The sequence below is a fragment of the Diadema antillarum genome, unplaced genomic scaffold, assembly GCF_040938485.1.
Source record: "Diadema antillarum isolate AM-2024a unplaced genomic scaffold, OU_Dant_1.0 seq00001234_RagTag, whole genome shotgun sequence".
Taxonomy (NCBI): Eukaryota; Metazoa; Echinodermata; class Echinoidea; order Diadematoida; family Diadematidae; genus Diadema; species Diadema antillarum.
The window spans coordinates 2,271,781-2,293,130 of NW_027272022.1; the positions used below are offsets into that span (position 1 = coordinate 2,271,781).

Below are 21,350 nucleotides of genomic sequence, written 5' to 3' on the forward strand. Positions count from 1 at the left end.
AAAGACTTGCTGTGAAAGTTGAATTCCTCATAAATATGTAATAGAGCATTTCAATCCTGGCCATTGTCCAGGGCCATTGTCTGGGTATCAACAACACACTCCTATACACACCAATAACCCCCTGTGCAAAGGACTCTGGTGAAGTTTTGGACAGAGGGTTGAACATAGAGCAAAATCTGAAACCTAACTGAAAAAACAATGTTAACGAAACTGAACCATGCTTTAATTTTCAAATTAGCTTCAACAAAATTTTACACTATTCAGCTATTGCTCATATCAATGTTAGTGTTATCTGATATATAGTTTTTGAACTATAAAGGATCAAAAGTGGGAATTGTTTTTTTTTTTTGTAACACCTATTACAAAGTAGACCTATAGTACAGCATTTATCATTAAATTTGTGAACCACTTTTTTCCGTATACTTTACTTGAGAGGGAAAAAACAGTATAGTTTGATAAAACTGCAATGTTGTGTTTTAAAGAAAGAAGAAATAGAGAAAAATGAAAACATGGATGAACATAAATAAAAAAATGGAAAAAAATAAAGCTGCAATGAAAAAAAGAAACTTTTGTACAATGTGACTTCTTGATCTGGATGAAGGCCTTGCAGTGATTGGTGTGTCCTTTCTTAATTTACTGGTCATGAAAGTTATGAATAAAGTGTAGGACATGCTGAAATATCTGTCAAGATGCTTGATAATAATACTTGTCTCAACATAGACTATAAGTATTAGTACCATCAAAACATCAATCTTATCATCCTCGAAATTCTTGTTCCTGGTTCCTGGAACCCGCGGTTATACAAGATTTGCTTTTCCGGTTCCTTCATATTTCACATCTTATTAAGTATAGTCTTTTCTGTTGATATCATATACGCTGACACACTTTCTCATCATGATCCACTGCATATTAAATATTTTCTATCTTGCTTGTTTGTATGTATTACATCAAAGTCAAGTGAAATATGGACATAAATGTGCTGGGACTGTCCACTGAGTCTCGAGTGTCAGACCGGTGCAGTTTCAGTAATTCAGCAATTCAATTCAAATCCACTGTGTGTCTGAAATCAAACATACTGATCTCTTCTTTTTTTCTAGACTGTTGTTGTTGCTGTTGTTGTTGCAGGTTTTACCTCTATGTGTGAGTGCTAGCATTATGACTCTATCCTCCCTTCTTGTAGATCCACCATTAATATATGACCGACAAGCCTCGACCAACTGGAACGGTGAGAGCTGCACCGCCTCTCTGTCGTGCTCGTCGGTCTCTAACCCACCAGTTAATCACTTCCGCTGGGTAAAGCTTGGAGCAGAACGCGTCTTCAACTCTAGTCGGACTCGTCACTTCATTCATGCTCCTGGAGGACTGGGTGACAACGAGAGAATCGGAACACTTCTCATCGAAGACGTCCAGGCCTCCGACTACGGCTCGTATCAGTGCATAGCGTATGATGAGAACAGAGAGAGAAATTTGACGAGTGCAACGCTATCTCTTATTAGACCCAGTAAGCGTATAAGTAGAGTGAGTTGGGGGGGGGGGGGGTGAAAGGGGAGGGATCATGAGAAATTGTCCAACTCGAGTTTCTACACATTTTTCCCTGTGCATACTGATGCTGCTGTTACTGCCTTATTCTAATCATGTCCATTCATTTTTTTCTTTTCTTTTTTGATCGATGAAATAATAGACTGGAGTAGGCCCATTTAGTAACATGAGGTTAAGATTGTATTCTTAACTAAAGTAATCAGGGTCGTCACAGACAGCAATGCTTGCCCGAGTATCGCCCAGCGTGACGATTAAAGCGATAGCTAATGCATGGATACTGCACTCCATGAATTGAATTAAGTAATTTGAAGCGTATTTTGTATAGAAATAGATGACTGTAGGACTAACTGTTCTTTAGTCCTGAAAGGGAAATTATAAATCAATAATGGGAAAAAAGTATTCCCCGTTGCTGGTATTATCTATAAGGGAAGATGTACGGTATAGTACACACGGGGAATTTCTGGGATTTCGTGCTTGTCACAATACAATAGTGATCAGCAGTTATTATAGAATATTGTAATCATCTTTGTTATTCCTCACATCAGCAATAATAATATATCACAATTAAGTCTTTGCACCAATCGTTGTATTTCTGTGGAGTATATACGAATATATTAATAATTACTATGTTTGTTACGTGATTTCCCTTGTACAAGGCCAGTCATACCCACCAAACATCACGGCCTATCCGAACAAAGCGTCACCGTCATCCATCTACGTTGCCTGGCAACCAAACCATAATGACAGCGTGGATGGTACTTGTAGAGTAGAATATTGCCATGTTAATACGTCAGAGGAGGACTGCAAGACCTCCACCAGTGCATCAGGTGCAAATACCACCTTGACAGGGCTCCAGTCGTTCACCTGGTATCGACTGAGTCTTAACTGTTCAAGCTGCGCTGGTTCCCTCAGCAGTCAATCCCTACTGGCATCGACAGCTCGTAAGGGTGATATTTAAGTTTTGGTTACCACACATTGAGAATCAAAGAATACTTATGTCTTAGTATGAGATATAATTTTTTTTTTTATTCTAAACCGTATAGGTCACTCTCTGTTACTTTGATATATCATATATTAACACCTATTTCATTTAAAACAAGCCCCAAGCCTTTTCGTTTCTAAGAGCATAATTTATTAAGGTCATTTGATAATCATATATGGATAGCTCTTTCTCCCTCTCTGTCCCTTGTATGTCAGTGTTCTATCTTTATTCTCAGTACTCAATATACATGATTATGATATGGTAGCTGCGATCTTCATAAATCTATTGCTGTATACAGTTTTAATATTCTAATCCAGTTTATTCATGTATATGCAGAATGTGGCACATGCAGAATCATGTGATAACTATGAGAAGATAAACATTAACAGAAAAACATTATTAATTAGATTTTCTGTACCTCTGGCAATTACGAGAGTCTTGGGTAAATACCTATACTTTACCAGCTATGCCTCCATGATTATTTGCTGTATAATATATCTCACTGAAACACAATGATAAATTTCTGTCACTTTTAAAAAAAAGTGTTGTAATAACATTTTGTAAGTATTTCAGTGAACGTTTTGTAAATGTCCATTTGTATATCAATTATCAGGAGGAAATAGATGATCCAAATCAAATCAGTAATACTTAATATATGTAATAGTATTTCATGAGAGTAGCATCGTTTGCAGTTTACTAAACGGTTTATACTTTGACATGTTTGATAGGAACTGAAAACGAAAGAAAATTAAATCTCAAAATGAATGAAGTCAGTGTAAAAAAAGGTAACCACTTGAAAGTGATGACTGTGTTGAGGATTATCAACGCATGGATTGTTTATAAAACAACCATTCTCAAAACGATTTCATACAAAGCAAACGTGTGTTAGTCATTGTAAGTGTTATGAGGCGATGAGACCATCAAGTTTTACTTTTTTATGCATGTGGTCATTATGGCCACTTCTGTGGTCAACATGGTCAACATGGCCACTAGGACTATTTCATGACAAGCATGTCAAAAAGATGTTCGAACTAATTTCTTCTCTTCCCGCTTTTTCCCATTTGTTTCTTGATCGTGATCAAGCCTTGCCACCTTTTGACTATGGTAAGTGATTTCATCGCTTTTAAAGGACAATCTTTTTTTATTGGGGGGGGGGGGAGGGGGACAATCCATCCGAGCATTCCTTTGAAATATGAGATTAGCATTTTTGCAGTATGATATTTCATTCCAAAGAAAAGTACAGTGATGATAGTAATGCATTCTTATACCCTCGTGACTAAATGATTTGATTGCAATGCAACTGCAAGCATGATTGTCTAAATAAAACCCAGCAAAATGCGTGAAAATATTCATTGCCAGGCTTACAGGAGCATGAGCCGCGGTTGTATTTCCTCCTTACAGTAACACTGCCAGAGAACATTGGAGAATGGTGCAGTTTCTGGTTATTTCTTACTCTGGTATACATAGGGTCTGTTCATAATTCTTCTCATCTAATGCATGACTTCCGGCCAAGCATATTGCCTTTTCTTCTTCTTTTTTTATTCCCCTTCGTTTTATGTTGATGGCAACTCAATATTACAATATCATCGTTGACAGTTACACAATAGACACAAGCACAATCCGAGACTACACCTCAGTTCGTCTGCATTTAATAGTCTATAGCAGATGTCGTGATAATGGTTCCGTCAGACATAGAAACATTTCCGCTTCGATAAATCACAATCCGCTGTGATTTGCGGAAACTCTCTTGACCACTTGAGACGAAAGAAAGATAATGTATCGTGAAGAAAGATTATGAAGCACGTGTATTGAAGACTCACAGTTTCGACTCTCTTGTTTACACATTGCGTGATAAGAATGAATGAAATCGATTGAATGCAGAAGTGGGAGAGTTGAGAGGTATCGTGACCGAATGCCCTGATCTCTGTTAGTTTGAAAGGACACAAAAAACCCACATGCATTCTCACATGCATACTAGCACATGCAATTACACGACACATACACGCAGTACATAATTTTTATGCTAAAATGAATGTTTTATATGCACATGCACCGGTTTGTGTATGTCTTGCGTGTGTGTGCATGCGTACGTGAAAGATAGAATATCTTTTTTTTTCAGTCTGCTTGTATACATTTTTCCTGTATCTATGTAGGAAAAACACGACACCATACAAAAACTTCCTTACTAATTAGAAACAACCTATATGCACTTAATACATAGCTGCACAATTTTTTAAAACTTTTTTTTTTCAAACTTCAAATTTACAGAGCATGTACCTCTTATATCTTAAAGAAGAAAGACCTGCAGACAAGTTGCCCTTGTGATATTAGATACATCTAGCTTGTTTCCCAAACCCGAAAATTCCATTATATGCAGTCAGTCGGATCAATTGCGGAAAACATTCAAAACTTCTTCTTTTGTGTTATTTTCTTTTTCTTTTCAAGGCATCAAGCTTGAGTACGACCTGCCAAATGAAACTCTGAAATTATCAAAATCTTGGTATAATCTCACCGTGCCCGACGAGATTTGCTTCAAGCCTGTCGAGACTTTAGATCCTACAGACTACTGTTTGAGAAACAATGACCAATGCGTTTCGGTTGGCTCCACTCTGCACAATGTGGTTCCCCTGAAGAGTGGGCTTGTAGGTGTCGTCAGCTACGGTCGGCAAACTTGCAGCGTCCCATCTTTCGTAAGATTCAAAGAAGGTTCGTTGTTCATCATTGAAACAGCATCACAACCAGTCTAACACCTGGTCCAGTTAAACAAATTGGACCCATAGATGAGCCATAACACAAATCAGTAGAGGTAGCAGAATAGATATCGCAGACAGGATCATGGAATATAGGGAGTACCATGTGGAGGAGCACTGGATATCTGTGGATGGTGACTTGATGATTACTTCCATAAAATCCACACACTTTTGTTTAGTTTCATTAAAAAAAATCGCTTGAAAGATGATATCTGCAATAGTTTGCAGAAGTTGTAAAAATCATCAGAAATCACTGCGTGGAAAATAACATCACCTATTTCAATGGAAGTGATAGACATGCAATTTGGATGCGAAAAAATTATTCATTCTCGGAGTGGATCTTATACTAATCTGTTCTATCGTTTTGAAATGACAGACCAGGGCCCTGTTTTATGAAGAGTTATAATTGATTATAAAGTTGATATCTATCATAAGTCTATGGCAGCCTGTGTGGTAAGGATACTTATAATCGATTGTATCTTTTGATAAAACTATTTTCAACAGCCTCTTCATGAGAGATTTTCAAAATCCAATTAAAGTTGTATAAACAAGACCCATGCAACAGGCAATGTATTATGATTTCCGTGAGCAATTATTTTTGTGTTCAGGGACATATGCATTGTTTTGTAGTAATGCCCATGAATAACCTTGAACTCCACCAAAACATATTAATATCGTATGAAGTTCACAATATCCTTGAATCTGTAACACTGTACAAAGAGGCTTCAAGGTTCTGTCAGCGTATATAGATTAAATACAAAATAGCCAGCTATGGTACATTTTCTTTGTTCCGTCTTGAGATTATGTTTAAGGGACCTTTGTGTATCATTATGGTTTCGCTTTCATTGTGCTAACTCAGTAGCGTCTATCCAATATTCACACTGAATCACAATGCAGTTAGAAAGTCCAGTTTTCTACAGCAACTCCATTTTTTCACACAGTTATGGGGTCCCAAATTCCTTATGAATGTTGCTATTTATAACTATTTACACTATTTACAAACATGATGTTCAAAATGTTCATATTCATTCCAGTAAATGTCCGATCAAACTTTATCGTTGCTTAAAGGGATAACTATGGTGATAGCCTTGATGACTATTATGGAAATTATATACTTTATGCCGTTATTATTAACATCATTAATGCATGTTTACATAAATATGATATATCTATATGAAATTATGAATATATATTTATATGTATGTGTATGCTTATATATGTATAATAGTTCATACATAAGAATTTAAATACAAATGAAAATATACCATTTTTAATTTGATATATTTTACATTAAAGCTCCTAAAGAAGCCCAGGGAATTATCAGAATATTGTATATTAAAATCTGAATATCTTGCTTTGATAAATGCGCTGCAATTATTGAAAAGATTTTATTCTCTCAATTTCATAATGACGATACTTTAAAAGAACTGAAATGCCGTTTATCAGTTTCTGTATGATATGTATGTGTGTATGTATGTGTGTATCTACAGAACGCACCTTATACACATACTGTATATAAAGATGGTTAGCTAACCAGCTGTATAGATAGATAGATAGATAGATAGATAGATGAAATATACACGTATGAATATATATAATAATCAAACGAATTTGTATATCCACGCTAGATGCAATGCCAACCTCATCAGCCTCATACAGTTTTATACTGACGGTGACGGGTGTGACAGTGGGAGGAACTGTTGTGATTCTCGTTTTAGTGTTTGGTGTCTTGATGACAGCCAGGCTGTGCCGTAAAAAGAAAGGTAGGTGATTTCAATGAAAACTCTGAGGTAATTTAGAACTAAGCATAAGTAACATATTACATTTTGATATTGACAGTCTATCAGCTCCTTTTAATTGCTACGTCTATATTATAATAAACATAACGACATTACCCGGTCCTGACCTTTCTCTCTCTCTCTCTCTCTCTCTCCCTCTTTCAATTTCAATGTAATTTTCTTATATTTCTTCTCTGACTTTTTCCTTGTCCTCCTACTTATTCACCATCCCATCACAATTACTTTTCATATCCCATTTCTTCTGACTATTCTTGATTCAGAAAATAAGTAACCAATGAAGTGATATACACGTGTACAATGGAATTATGTTAAATTTGTTTTTCATCAATGGCATCTCATTCCTTACCATTAAGGAAATTCATAGTGATCAGAGAGGGTTAGAATTGCTGCTATTGGTCATTTTGCAAGTTTTTCATCTTTTTTAACAGATGCTAAACATGAAACCCGATCAAGTTATCGAAGCGTTGATCATCATCTTGTTGACGGAGTGGAACAAAATAGTGGAAGAATAGTAAGTATTACAGACACGGCACATTTGTTTTGCAACACCTTATCATAAAGGCGCGTAAATTCAATCTGTTTGACTGAACTTACTTTTGAAAATCATGAAGAAACAGTTTCGTGAAAGAGAAGTCCGTGAAGTTGTGTATGTGAGCGCGGAAAATCCTTCACCGGGTAGGGGAGGAGGACTCCGACACAACCTTTCACGAACCAAACAAGACACGCAAGAAGTGACTCGCAAGTCACAAGTCGCGAAACTGTCCCCTCCGTGATTTTTCACAAGCAAGTCCGGTCGAACATGTGCAGATTTGATTTACACGCTTTTATCATACTACCTGGATGAATCAAAATCTACATCGATATAACAATTTGGACTGCTTTATTGTCATGTTTCTTTCAACCATCTTCTTAAACATTGTTTTCTCTCCCTTTTTCATGATCATCCAGCCAAATTAGACTGCGCAAACTTTGATCTAACGATATCTACGCTTTGTAAACACAAACAGAAATGAACATAAGCAGTGTCAACTGCAGATTTGAGTAAATAGGCCCAATCTACTTATGCATTTGCCTCTGCTCGCAATCACTTGCTTGACAGTATGCATTTTTTTTTAATGCCATGACGTCAATTGATGGACGGTATTGAAGTGAATCAATATCACTATCATCTCGGATACCATCATCACACACCACTACCATCATCATCTTTACTTTTATCACTATAAGGTGGACGAGGATGGTTTGATATATGTTGCAGTGTCAAGCGAGGAAAGACCCTCTACCCAGCAAACCTCGCCCATCCGAACTGAAGAAGAAACCATCTACTCCGCGGTCAGAACAGAGGGTAATGGTATCCGAGTAAGTATAATGCAAGGAGCCAGGCACCCGACATTTTTCTATACATTCCCTACCAGGCTCTCCAGGCTCACTTACCAAATCATCTTCTGGGGGTAATTCTACTGTAGAAATTATCATCTTGTTCACATCGATTTGCAATGTTTAAAAAAGTAGTAGATGGAACGGGTTACAAATCATTACAAGATGTATTCAAATCTGCACAAAAAAACACAGGAAAAAAATCTTAAACAAAACTCAAGGATCAGTTGAAGAATTCATAATTGAATCTCTTTGTACTAAAAACTCTTCACACCTCCCCTTTATTTGGGGTACCCAACTTCGATGCTTTTTATAATTCCAAACCAATTTTTTCGTAATGACTGACAATACAGGTTGATGAGGACGGCCTGGTCTACTTCAGTGTGTCGCACCCGCTACAACCGGATTCATCTGAATCTCAAGAACACATCCAACCGGAAGAGACAACGATCTACTCCTCCTATGACTACACCAACAGTCAGGTGATTGAAGCGGAGGCTCGTGAGGATGCATCGGCCATGCCCCTCTACGCCACCAGTTCAAAGCAGAAGCAATTCTAGGAATCCAGGGCCCGACCGTCTTATAAAGACTTGCGATTGATTGAAATCAATCGCAACTTTACGATTGAATGCAAATCCATCTTATAAAAAAAAGTTATAATTGAAATTAAGACGGAGAACTGCAATCAATCAATCACAGGTTGCGATTGATTGCAGCTTTCAAGAGATTTGTGATTGATTGATTTCTATCACAAGTTTTATAAGACAGGGCCAAGGACACCATCAATCGAGTGTTCACATCTCCTACATCTCAGATGTTCTACTGTTGCTGTGTGGGGATCTATCACCAAAAAAGTAGAGAGTAAAACAAATAAGTTAACTTTTTATGCTAATTTTGGACTATAGTTACTAGTTTTCTATGTCGTGGTTATGGTAATATTTATCATTGCTATTGGGAAAAAATAGTTCAACAATGGAAGTAAGTAACGTGCAAAATGGAATCTAAATGAAAAATCATCTGTTTGGACCTCAGGCTAGTGTTTAAGTGTAGACCAAAGTAACTTGAGTAGGAAACCGATCCATCTTAACATATTCAGCGGCTAATAAGAGAGTCTGGTGAAACAATAAATATCCATATTTTTTATTTTCATCAGATTGTAATAAGCAGGTCATTGATTCTCTTAGCTTGATTCGCCTGTACTCATACAAGCCAAGGTGGCAGAACATAATTATTTTCGGTAGGGAGAGCAGAGAAAAAAGGGGCACTATCATGCTATGATCAATGTTGGGTATGTAATCATATAAAACATATAATTTATATATATACTATGTATGTATATGATATATATATAGAGATATGCAAAATACATAATATACCACATAAGGAAAATGTATTTCTAGTGTAAATCTGTCTATAAATTTGTAATATAATCGTATATTTTGGTGTTGTTCTTATTTTTTAGGGGGAAGGAGGCATATGATTTTTTCAATTGAATGATTTGAATGACAGAGGTCAAATGTCCGAAACGATAGAGAAATGTTTGAGGAGTATTACTCCTAAAATACATCTAAATAAGGTCGTCGACATTCGATTTGTACTTTTCAGTAAAGAAAATCCTCTATACTGGGTTCCATCTCCGTCATTATTTTTCCTCTCGATCTGGTGAGAGAACTCTATATGTGCCAAGGGTGGGGTGTATTAACGGTTGGCAGCTGTAAACTTAAAGTACTTGCACTACAGGAGTTGAATAGTAAAATTTTGTGCTGTGTTATACTGTAGAACGATATAACATTTCCTTGCTCATTTATGTGCATAAATAGAATGTCATTATGACTGTAGAATGCCAGAGATCTGATCAGAATGCGAGAGTACATATCGAATGAGCTTAGAAAATTTGCACAGGGTCCCAGCACAGTTTTATAGTTTCTACATGCGTTGCTTTCATGCTTCCCACGACGAACAGATGGCGGGAGAGAGAAGATGGATGGAAGGGGCGAGGTAATGTCTTCAGAGCCATCCGCCCACATCCGACGATTGCAGAATATGGAATTTATCTCTGTAATCCACGGACAAAACTGTACTATCATCATCATAAACAGTAAGGAAATAGCGCCAGCTACGTGGGAGGCGATGCTTGAATTACCAAGTAAGAATATATTGTTAATGTAGCTTCAGACAGATTCGAGGGATTTCTTTTTCTTTTCCTCAAGTACCCTTAACGTATTTGCCTATGATCACCTATCCCTAAAAGGGTGAAGACGTAAGTGGTAATTGTTATATTGAGAATTGAATCAAAATAAGTTTGTGTATCGAAAAGAATAATTCATGAAATTATATGCACTTGTGTATGTTATGTTGTATGATTCACATAGCGCTCTTAATGTAAGAAATGTAAAACATTGTGAGCAATGTAACAAGCATACCAAGACATAAATACAGACATGTGAATAAACATGCAACCGACGCACGCCCCCCTTTATTTTTCGTTGAAAACAAAAGAAATAAAAAGAAAAAAAAATGAAATGAAACCCGGAAGTGGCACCAGAAATATTAGTTCCCCCCCCCCCTTTACAGAATTCCTAGATCCGCCCCTGCGTATGTTAGATACTTTATTCATATTGATTTCATTTTGTTATGGCGCGTGAAAAAATCTAATAATTTTCTATTGCAATAACAGTTAAAGTGAAAACTAAGTTTCGGTAAGTGCTCGAGAACCCGTCTAGCAACATTTCATTTTTGCTTGCAATATATCGAAAGAGTCCACTAAGAAACTTACCTGGCTGACGCGGTTTGCCGGAATGATGAGTCGGTTAGGAGTATTTTGAGAAAAATAATAATAGTAGGAAAACCGACTTTTATTCCAGAAGGCTCCAGACTAACTCGGTCTCGGGAAAAATTCGACCCTACTTCAGACAACTCACACGCAGTAAGTGATCGCCACATTCTACTGGCCACTGCATAATACCAAATGAGGCCTAACTGAATGGACAGGAAAGTGCGTGCTAACGTAATCCTGTACAAAACAAAACAAAAATGACAGCGCGCGGTCCTCGGTTGCTGAGACGCGCGGTCTTTGGAGTTTTTGTTGTTGTTTATCAAGCTTGATAGGCGCACACTAATTTTGCATGCGCGCAAAAGAGGTTTTTGATACGCGCGTTGTAACAACTCGGACCATTACTGCGAGTAGCCAGAACACGAAGCGCTAGTTTATACAGGCCGCTCCCATAGGACAACACTGTACAACCAGAGGGACAACCATTAACAACTCATCCCGCCGTCAAAGCGAAGCCGAGTTATCCCCGAGTCCGAGTTTAGCCTGACCCCGTTCGGGTAAGTTCTGAGACTGAACCTTTTTGCTTAATATTTCGCATTTTCGTCGTTACCCATCGAATATCTTGTAATAACATCGTTATCCTGCACATTTCCTAAGCATACGTTCACATTTGGGAGCGAAATTTGACAACTTTTGCAGGCGTACCAGAACTTTGTTTGGGCTTTAAGAATATGAATTACGAGGATGTCTGTTTTCCTTTTAATATCCAGAATGATATATGTTTCAATGGTACTTTGTGATTTGTAAAAATAGCAGTCGAACATTACTTAATGAAAATTGTCAGTTTCGATATTTCCTGATTATATTGTTAAGTGGATACATTTTCTTTTTCTTTTTTTCAAGCGAGCTCCTATGAATTGTCATTCTCATGATGACTACCATATTCTGGCAACTCTTCCTTTCGCCCTTGAGTATGAATGAAGCAAGACCTCTGATAAAAGAAAATCATGAAAACAATCACGTATTTTCCTAAGGATGGGCACTTTTGGGACAAAAAAAAAAGTGGTGGAGGACACCGAGCCCCTTCCCTTTCCTAGCACCCAAGAATGAGGGGCTAAATATACTTTTGAGATTTAAATATGCCCCCTTCGTTAATGCATAAACAAACTGTGTCTTCAAAATGTGACACGCCACATTAGGCGATTAGGGGCAAAAACAAACAAGGATAAGTGAAAACAGAAATCACATGCATGAATTGAAAATATATAGGGCCTACATGAAATGATTTTACACAGTATATGGTCACACTTTGTTTTTGGATATCTCATCAATTTCAAAACTGATTTCCATCAAATAAACTTGATTTTTCTTAGAATTATATGCTCTTTGATATTTCCTAGAAGTGGTTTCTAATTGTCCCGCAGAAAGTTAAAATGGGAATCCCCATCACAACCAAAACTTTACCATCCCTTTGACATTTGCACATTATTAGAATGAAACAGATATATAAACATTTAACACCATGAAGATAAAGAAAGCAGGACCCCCCACCCCCGCCCGTATAGAACCACAGTGCTGGGATATAGGCCTATGTCTGATCCGTCAACACGGAGATTTGCGTGTGTGAGCAATGCCCCATGTCAACGTGAAGTCATGATCTTCCCTACCTATACAGAATGAGAATAATCATTGAACTGGTAGGGGGACCTTCAGAGACGAAAAAAGAGAGACAGCTAGAGCATAGAACAGAGAGGTACATGATAGATATAATATATCTATCTACATGATAGATATAATATAGTGCTATAATTTGGAGAATTACATAAATTTATTCATATGTAATTCTCCAAATTGTAGCACTATACAAAACAAACAAATGGGACTTCATTAATTTGCCGTGGATATCTTCAATGATTAAGCTCGTCTTTTAACTAATGGAAGTGAATTCCAGAGCACTGGAGCTGTACACTGGACATATAATTTACCTGTCACCTAGTTTAGCCTGTGTTCTTCAAGAGGGAACTTTCAAAAGTCATTCATCATTACTTGAGGCCATCAGATTACGAGAATGAAAGCTGCATGGCTCTGTAAGAAAGAAGAATGATGTCACTTGATAGCTTGGACAGTGCTCAATCAGTTCTTTGTACACAAGAGAACTTTAAAAACGATTCAGTACACATATATAAAATAGAGGCTGTAACTGATCAGTGGGAACGCTGGGGGATAATTATTTCCATCCTTGTGGGATCAATTTAAGAGTACATTATATATCTATTGTTGTGTGAAAATTGTTTGCTTCAGAATGGTCTCACATTCAAGTAATGTGCAGTTTAGTGTTTTCAGGTTAGCATGCCTGTACAGTGATTAGGCATTAAACTGCACATTACTTGAATACTTTTCACACAACAATAGATATATAATGTACTCTTAAATGAATCCCACAAGAATTGGAACAATCACCCCCAGCATTCCCACTGAATCCCACTGATCAGTTATTAGCCATCCCCTTTAAAAGAAAGACACAGCATCATCAAAAGTGCATTTGTGTGTAATTGACAGTGCAAGACAGCGTGAATTTTAATGTGATATTTTGAGTGTATAAAGTATATGCATGAGTGGATGATACAATATGCAATTAGTAATCACTGGCAAAGAGGAGGACGGACGAGATTGAGTGAAACCTGTATACTTAAAAGAGACCTCCGGATGATTTTCAGATTTTTACATTTGAACACCACTATAACTTAGTTATACTGAGTAAAGAGTTTCAAAACATGATAACTGGGATGAAGAATAAGCATATTTTCAAAATTTAGAACAAACTGGAATGAACAAAGATGTCGACATGGCAGAGTCACCATAAGAATGCATGAGTTGGGGCTCAAGGAAGCAGAATAAAAGAAGAAGGCATGCATATTAATATATTATACACAGGTGAACTCGCAAGCAAGCGGTATTGTAATGGAATTACACTGCTACATTTCTGAAATATATGAACCTCCTTTGTCATCAACCTTGTTCAGTGTAATTTGCTTTAAGGTTTTTCAAAGTATTGTTTCTCTGCTCAAGAACCACAATAAGTTCCACAAATAAATACATAGAGTTGCCTCATTATGTGGAATCATGAAAATCGTCTGGAATGCCCCTTTACAGATTTGGGATGAAATATATGTATATATTCACATGATCATATGCTTCTATTGTATAGCTTCATTATTATTTTCGTGACTTGTGAACCCGCTTGTGAATATGTTCTAAATTGTCATACATAATTTTCTTTTATACAGGTGGAGAAATAAAACTTACTGAAACTGAAAAAACTGAACTGAAAATAAAATGGCATTTTGTTGTGGTAGACCAAGACCTGAAAAAAGGTATATAATTGTATAACGAACAAGTATGTTAACCGGGTACATATTTCGATAACAGATATTTTCTTAGATGGGCCTTAGAAGAAAAAACAAGTAAAATGCACTGTTTTAGTTGACAGGGAGGTTGTTCAAGACGTCGGATCTGTAATGTCTGATTTTTTTTTAAAGGAATTCAACATTTATTTGGTAAAAATCGGTTTTGGAATGTTCAGGTTCAAGTTCAAGTTCTTTTATCTAACACTTGGCACAAAACATACAAAGATACATCGCAAAATAAAGCAATACAAAGATCATGACACTTGTACAATGAAGGAGAAATTATGCAAGTGTAAGGAATTAGCAGAAAGGCCGAGGCCTTATATAAAAGCTGAGACCCTGAGATAATCATAACAATTATACACTAAACACAATACACATACATACACACACACACACACGCAGTAATCACATAACACTATACCTGTATTGAATTACAATGTACAGAATTCCTGATCATACACCCAAACAATGTTCCAATTTTATAAATGATATAATTTCCTATGAAGATTATTACACATTATTCAACAAATATCGTTTATATCTCCTTTTAAAACAGTTAAACTTTGACTTTTCTGGATAATTTCTGGCAAATGATTCCAAATAAGCGGTCCTGAGAAAAATACAAATCTTTTATACACAGATGTTCTAATTTGTGACAAATGAAAATGATATAAATTTCTTGTATTATAACTATGAACACTTTTATTCAGTTTAAACACTCTAGAAGAAACTTTGGTAATAGATTATTTTGGCAAGAATACATAAAAATTGCAACTTGAAATTTATACTTATCATAAATATCAAGAAACTTCAACTGTAAAAACAAAGGTCTTGTGTGTACACGATAAGGTGAATGACAAATAATTCTGACAGCCCTTTTTTGGAGTTTAAAAGCCTGTTCATATTTTTTCTCACTTTAATTTCCCCAAGCAGATAAACAATAATTTAAATGTGCTACAATTAAAGAATTATATACTATTAATAAAATTTATTATGGGAAATTTTTCATCCTATTCAAGACACCCAAACACTTTGCAATCTTATTGCAAATAACACCAATGTGAACATTGATTGATTTCTGGGCCAAGACAGCTTTGGGGCTCACAAGGTGATAATCTGTCCAACGGCGACTTTGATATGTGTGACATTCGAGTGTAAAGTGAAATAAATTGTGAAACACCGTGGAATGAGGAGGAAAGTTGATTTGAGGTGTACTCGTATAACATTCATATGTCTGTTTGTATAGAATGTGAATGTCTTGAAGCTTCAAGGCATTTTAGCGATGAAATAAAGGCTTTGTATGAGATAAATATGCAGAATTAATAATTACAAGCCTTTGAAACTTTTCGCATTTTATACTTATTCTTATTTCATTCATTTATGTCATAAGCGATTTGTACAAAGGGGAAATTCTCCATTTAAACAGCCACTTATTGCAGCCATGCGGGGTCAATAGTTTATAACATGGTGAATACAGACACACAATGGCGTTGACAGCACTGTGTTGTAAAAAAAAAAGGAAACCTTTGATATTAACACTTACTTAATTTTGAATAATGTATTTTAATCTATTTTTGTTTTAAGCATCATTCATACATGCCAAAATGCTTTGCATAAAGAGCGGATTCCCTTTTTAAAGAATTCTCTGTAGTATTGTCATCTAAATAATAATGATCAGTTATTTGTAGGAGCACATGAGGGAGATTCCAATTAGTTTGTTGTTATTCCTGTAGTCATTACATACAAATACAAAGTATCTGAAACAGCGCACCCTCCTGTCAGATAGAAACGACCGTAATTTGTTCAAGAGGACTGCGAAACCTTTTAGCAAGTACAGCTGCACGACACACAATTGACCATCTTTCAAACCATGACACAATATTGACTGTGCTAAAGAACGTGTTGTAGTGCTTCCATTACTTAGGCCTATGTCGCCACAATGAATTCGCTCATTTTCAGTGGGAAGACATTTATAGGTCATTGAGAGTAGCACAATGTAAGTGGTCGCTGCGAGAGAAAAGAAAAGACAGCTATTATACAACCAACCTATTTTGCGCTTGTCATTTTAGACAACAAAGTAAATGAAGACTGAGCGAAGATACCGTGGAGCTCAAACCATGAAGGTCGATATTGTAGCATTTCATTCCTTCGTCTTTTTGATCTAATATGCCGTTTTCTAGAAGGTAAGCGCCAATAAGAGTTCATTAGCCATCGCATATATCAGCGGTAGATAATATTTTTGTCAAACTTCTTTTTCAATCCGTTGATCTTAATGTTGGATTCTTAACAAGTGATTCAGTATTTTGAAAATTACTTACATCAAACAAAATGTTCCAATAACATGAAAGAGTGACCATAATCAGTCAAATAATGACGATGCAAAAAAGAAAAAAAAAGAATGATTTGTAGCTCATGAAAATAGGTGAAGATAAAAAAAAATAATGGGCTTTGGGATATGTAGCAAGTGGGTCTGCGTGGTTAATCATCTGATATGTTTGGTAAATGATTTTATAACAAAGTAACATAGGTTTTTGTTTTGTTTTAGCTGTGTCGTACATGAAGTAAACTGATGTCCTTGCTGCCTCCGTTGAATTTCTCACGGATTACAAGGCAGCAATATGTGTGTATAGGGCCACTTATTATAGGCATTATAGGTCTACCTTATTACGGCATACTTTGGTTGCTTCGTGACTTCTTTTTCAGGGGAGGAGGGATTCAACTTAAAATTATCAAATTATATTTCTTTAATATGATTCTGAAAGATTAGAGGAACAGGACGGTAAATATTTGAGCTAATAATTCTCATCAAGACGAAAAAAGTCAAGTTTCTTTATCAAGCTGTTATGATAGTAATCAATCAAGCACCACTGGCAACTCCGTCTGTCCATGCAGTTTTCACTGGCCGTTCCTCTAATTTTTCTCTTATCATTCACACCCACTGATTTCAGGGTGGAGTTGACCTTGGAGGACCAAATTCAATATCGGCAAAACTAGCAGGTACAAGCTGAAACCCCGAACTGAATACACGAGAACCCTCAATATCTTACGCAATGAAATATCAACAGAAAACAAAACTAAGCAAAATGAAGAAAATAGTTATTATAATGCTAAGGATAAAATGATAATGTTGATAATGATTATGATTAAAATTATGAGTATTGATGTTTAAGACGTCAAAAATAACGATAATGATTTAAGATGTTACGTCTTAAGAGTTTTTAAAAGCATCATGACGGTAAACTGGCACCTCGTCTACAACCACACTGTCCACTGTTCACCTAGTCTAATGCCATCTCGTCTAAACTCGCTTCGTCTACTACCAACTCGTCTACCTACCATTTTGTCTAAATGCCAATTAGTGTAATTGCCATTTCGTCTATTAACCATTTAATCTAATCTCTAATTTGTCTAAGTCACATTTCGTCTAATACCCATATGTCTACTGGCCATTTCGTCTATTAATCATTAGGTCTATGAATGAAATAGTCTACAGCTCATTTTGTCTAATAGCCAATTGGTCTACATCCACCTTGTCTAATACTCAATTAGTATAATAACCAGTTAGTCTACTCCCAACTGGTCTACACCCAACTCGTCTACTCCCAACTGGTCTACTCCCAACTGGTCTACACCCATATGGTCTACTCCCAACTGGTCTACTTGTTATATAGTTTTGTTTTGTTTTTTTGTCTACTCCAAACTCCTTACGTAAGTCTACTTCATCCAGTTTCCTTTCCCACTGAAATAGGTTGAACACTCTTGGTGCTCCGTTTAGTTGGTTTAAATGTGTTGTTCTAATTATGACAATTTTATTACTTTTTATAATATTCGTTTGTGATGCAGGATTGTAACTCCATGAGCTAGATTATTATTATTTAGTTATCATACTACCAGAATGTTGACTGGATAGTCGTGTCTCACCATTAATATGTCTTTATATTCAGCATGTGCGGAATAATTAACAACTTTAAAGAATAGACTATTATTGATTTTTGTACCAGGGCAGGGTTATAAATAGTTCGTGACAGTGAGACGGACTGGACACTAGACAAAGAAGTATAAATTTATTCATTATTAGCATGACCAGATGGGAGTGATCAGTTTGGGTAAATTGTTGAGAGTATGCCAGTTGGGAGTAGACCAATATTGGGTATAGACGAGTTGGGAGTAGACGAGTTGGGAGTAGACCAGATGGGAGTAGACCAGTTGGGAGTAAACCAATTGGGTATAGACTAGTTGGGTGTAGACCAGTTGGGAGTAGACCAGTTGGGTGTAGACCAGTTGGGTGTAGACCAGATGGGTATAGACCATGTTGGGTATAGACGAACTAAGGGTTGGACGATATGATAACTAGACAAAGTGAATGTAGACGAGATGACTTGTAGACGAGGTGGGAGTAGACAAAGTGGCAGTAGGCGAAATGGATATTAGACGACATGACAAGAAGACATTGTGAGTAAAGACACTTGGCTATTAGATCAATTGCTCAGTAGACGAAATGCTCCTTAGATGAGTTGGGTAGTAGACAGTACGGGTAGTGGGCAAAGTGACTATTCGACAATATGTGTACTAGACAAAACAAGTTGTAGACCAAATGGGTATTAGACGAATCGGCAATAGACGAATTGCCAGTAGACCAAGGGGAAAATAGACAGAGTGGCTGTAGACGAGGTCACTATAAACCATTATGACGATATTGACTCGGTAATCACAATCTTCGTCGGCAGAAACAGACGCTCTCACAGTGTCAACTTCCATTCAAGGTCAAGGGGTCGTGGGGTTCGCTCTGGTTATTAACTGCAAGTATGATCCACCGTCCAGCCATGATGCAATGAACGATAACCTGAGGTGGTTTGTTAATCAAACGGAGCTGGTAAGTTGCAAATTTGATGCAGCTTCGAATAAACCACGGTGTGACTCAAAGACGGAAGACAGTTCAAAGTACTCATTTACCGCTAATGGCCTGTGTTGTGGGAGTATTACCATAAAGCGACTTACCGAAGACGACGAAAATGCGTACACCTGCCTCGTAACCACCAGCGCTGGCATCGGTACCAGTAGGGTCATTCTCAACATCACGAATCCCAGTAAGTCTACCATTATTTCATAGGTGGTGGCTAATTTTGTGAAACGATTATGTGATTACTTTCATTCCTCATGTGCAGATCTTGTATTAATAGACAAGATGTACTGACATGCTGAATGCACGTTGGTTTCCTCGTCTCTTGACCATTTTGTCCAGTGTTTTTATTTACTCAAGTTAGCATGGATTTTTCCGTGTCTGTGACTGTATGTGTTTTTGGTTTGTTTGTTTGTTTGTTTGAATGTATGTGTGTGTGTGTGTGTTTGTGTGTGTCATCTTGTAGCGTTGCTTTACTTGTACTCCTTTATTCCTCTTATCTCTTCTGAATCGGAATGATCATTCCTTTATTTGGATGTATACCATATACGCACATCAAAAAACTTTTATTTTGTAAATACCTAGGGAACTTAGTAATTGTACAAGTTCTGCTTTTTGGCAGGTTTCCTTCATTTTTCTAGCCTGCTAGTGCTATTTCCACTCCTAGTGATTTCATGAAGATCAAAGTATGTAAATTACGTGTATTCATGCGTGTAGGTGCAGCTGTATAATATGTATTATACTTTTGTTATACTATTGTTTGCATTTATATTTCCTTGACATTTCACCTTCTTTTTACAATGTATTTAATGCTCCTTTGCTATAATTGTGTATTTTTGGATATGGAGATAAATAAATGAAATTAATGAATAATAATAATAGACCATTTATATAGAGCGCAAATTACATTTAAGTTTCTAAGCCCTTTTTTTTTTAGAAACGAGAAAAGACAGATACGCGTATAAGAACACACACAAGCAAAAAGAAGAAAATTTCAAATATATCAACTTAATATACATCATTAACCAACTTACAAAATAATGACAATTACTTTACAAACAAATGAGACTTCAATAAAGACTCGAAGTGATCTAGTGATGAACATTCTCTGATATCATTAGGGAGCTGATTCCAAAGATGAGGCATTGAATATTGAAAAGATCGTTGACCATCCCAGGTAACATGCCCATATGGGACCCATATGGGCATACTCCGGGCCACGTGGGCCATCTGGGTTAGGGTGAATCCCATATGTATTTAGCATCAGACCCATATGGGATAACCCATATGGGTTTTTTAATGGGACTGCCCATGTGGGTATCATAATGGAAATGAACTGCGCAAACCCATCTGGGCAAGATTGTTAAATGCCCATATGGGTTACACATGTGAATAAAATGGGTAGACCCATCTGGGTAATAAATGTAAATATCCATATGGGCTTCATATGGGAATGAGCTGGGCATACCCATCTGGGTAAAATAAGTGAATGCCCATGTGGGTTTCGTGTGGGAAATAAATGGGCAAACCTATCTGGGTGAGATATGTAAATATTTACATGGGTTTCATATGGGAATAAGCTGGGCAAACCCATCTGCGTAAAATAAGTAAATGTGCATAATGGGTTACACATGTGAACAAAATGGGTAAACCCATCTGGGTGAGATATATATAAATGCCCATATGGGTTTCATATGGGTATAAATTGGGCAAAGCTATCTGGGTAGAATATGCAAAGCCCATATGCATACCATATGGGAATCTACTGGGTGAACCCATCTGGGTAATAAATGTAAATATCCACATGGGCTTCATAATTA

The 21,350-nt window shown here is 36.7% G+C and overlaps 1 protein-coding gene and 1 long non-coding RNA gene across 2 annotated transcripts; both read left to right on the plus strand.

Moving 5' to 3' along the window:
- The first annotated feature begins 2,407 nt into the window (after window positions 1–2,407).
- Window positions 2,408–5,209, plus strand: LOC139745108 (uncharacterized). Its single transcript, XR_011711867.1, has 3 exons — window positions 2,408–2,480; window positions 3,605–3,625; window positions 4,967–5,209. It is a non-coding gene; the product is annotated as an uncharacterized lncRNA (long non-coding RNA).
- A 1,695-nt stretch (window positions 5,210–6,904) lies between these two features.
- On the plus strand, window positions 6,905–9,008 carry LOC139745138 (uncharacterized). Its single transcript, XM_071655558.1, has 4 exons — window positions 6,905–7,034; window positions 7,499–7,581; window positions 8,298–8,429; window positions 8,801–9,008. The coding sequence occupies exons 1-4, from the start codon at window positions 6,905–6,907 to the stop codon at window positions 9,005–9,007; spliced, it is 552 nt and encodes a 183-aa protein (XP_071511659.1). The 3' UTR covers window position 9,008.
- Window positions 9,009–21,350: the final 12,342 nt, after the last annotated feature.

Coding starts and splice junctions, on each gene's coding strand:
- LOC139745138 (XM_071655558.1), top strand. CDS start 6,905: ATGCCAACCTCATCAGCCTCATACAGTTTTATACTGACGGTGACGGGT. Junction 7,035..7,498: donor GCTGTGCCGTAAAAAGAAAG/GTAGGTGATTTC, acceptor CTTTTTTAACAG/ATGCTAAACATGAAACCCGA. Junction 7,582..8,297: donor AACAAAATAGTGGAAGAATA/GTAAGTATTACA, acceptor TATCACTATAAG/GTGGACGAGGATGGTTTGAT.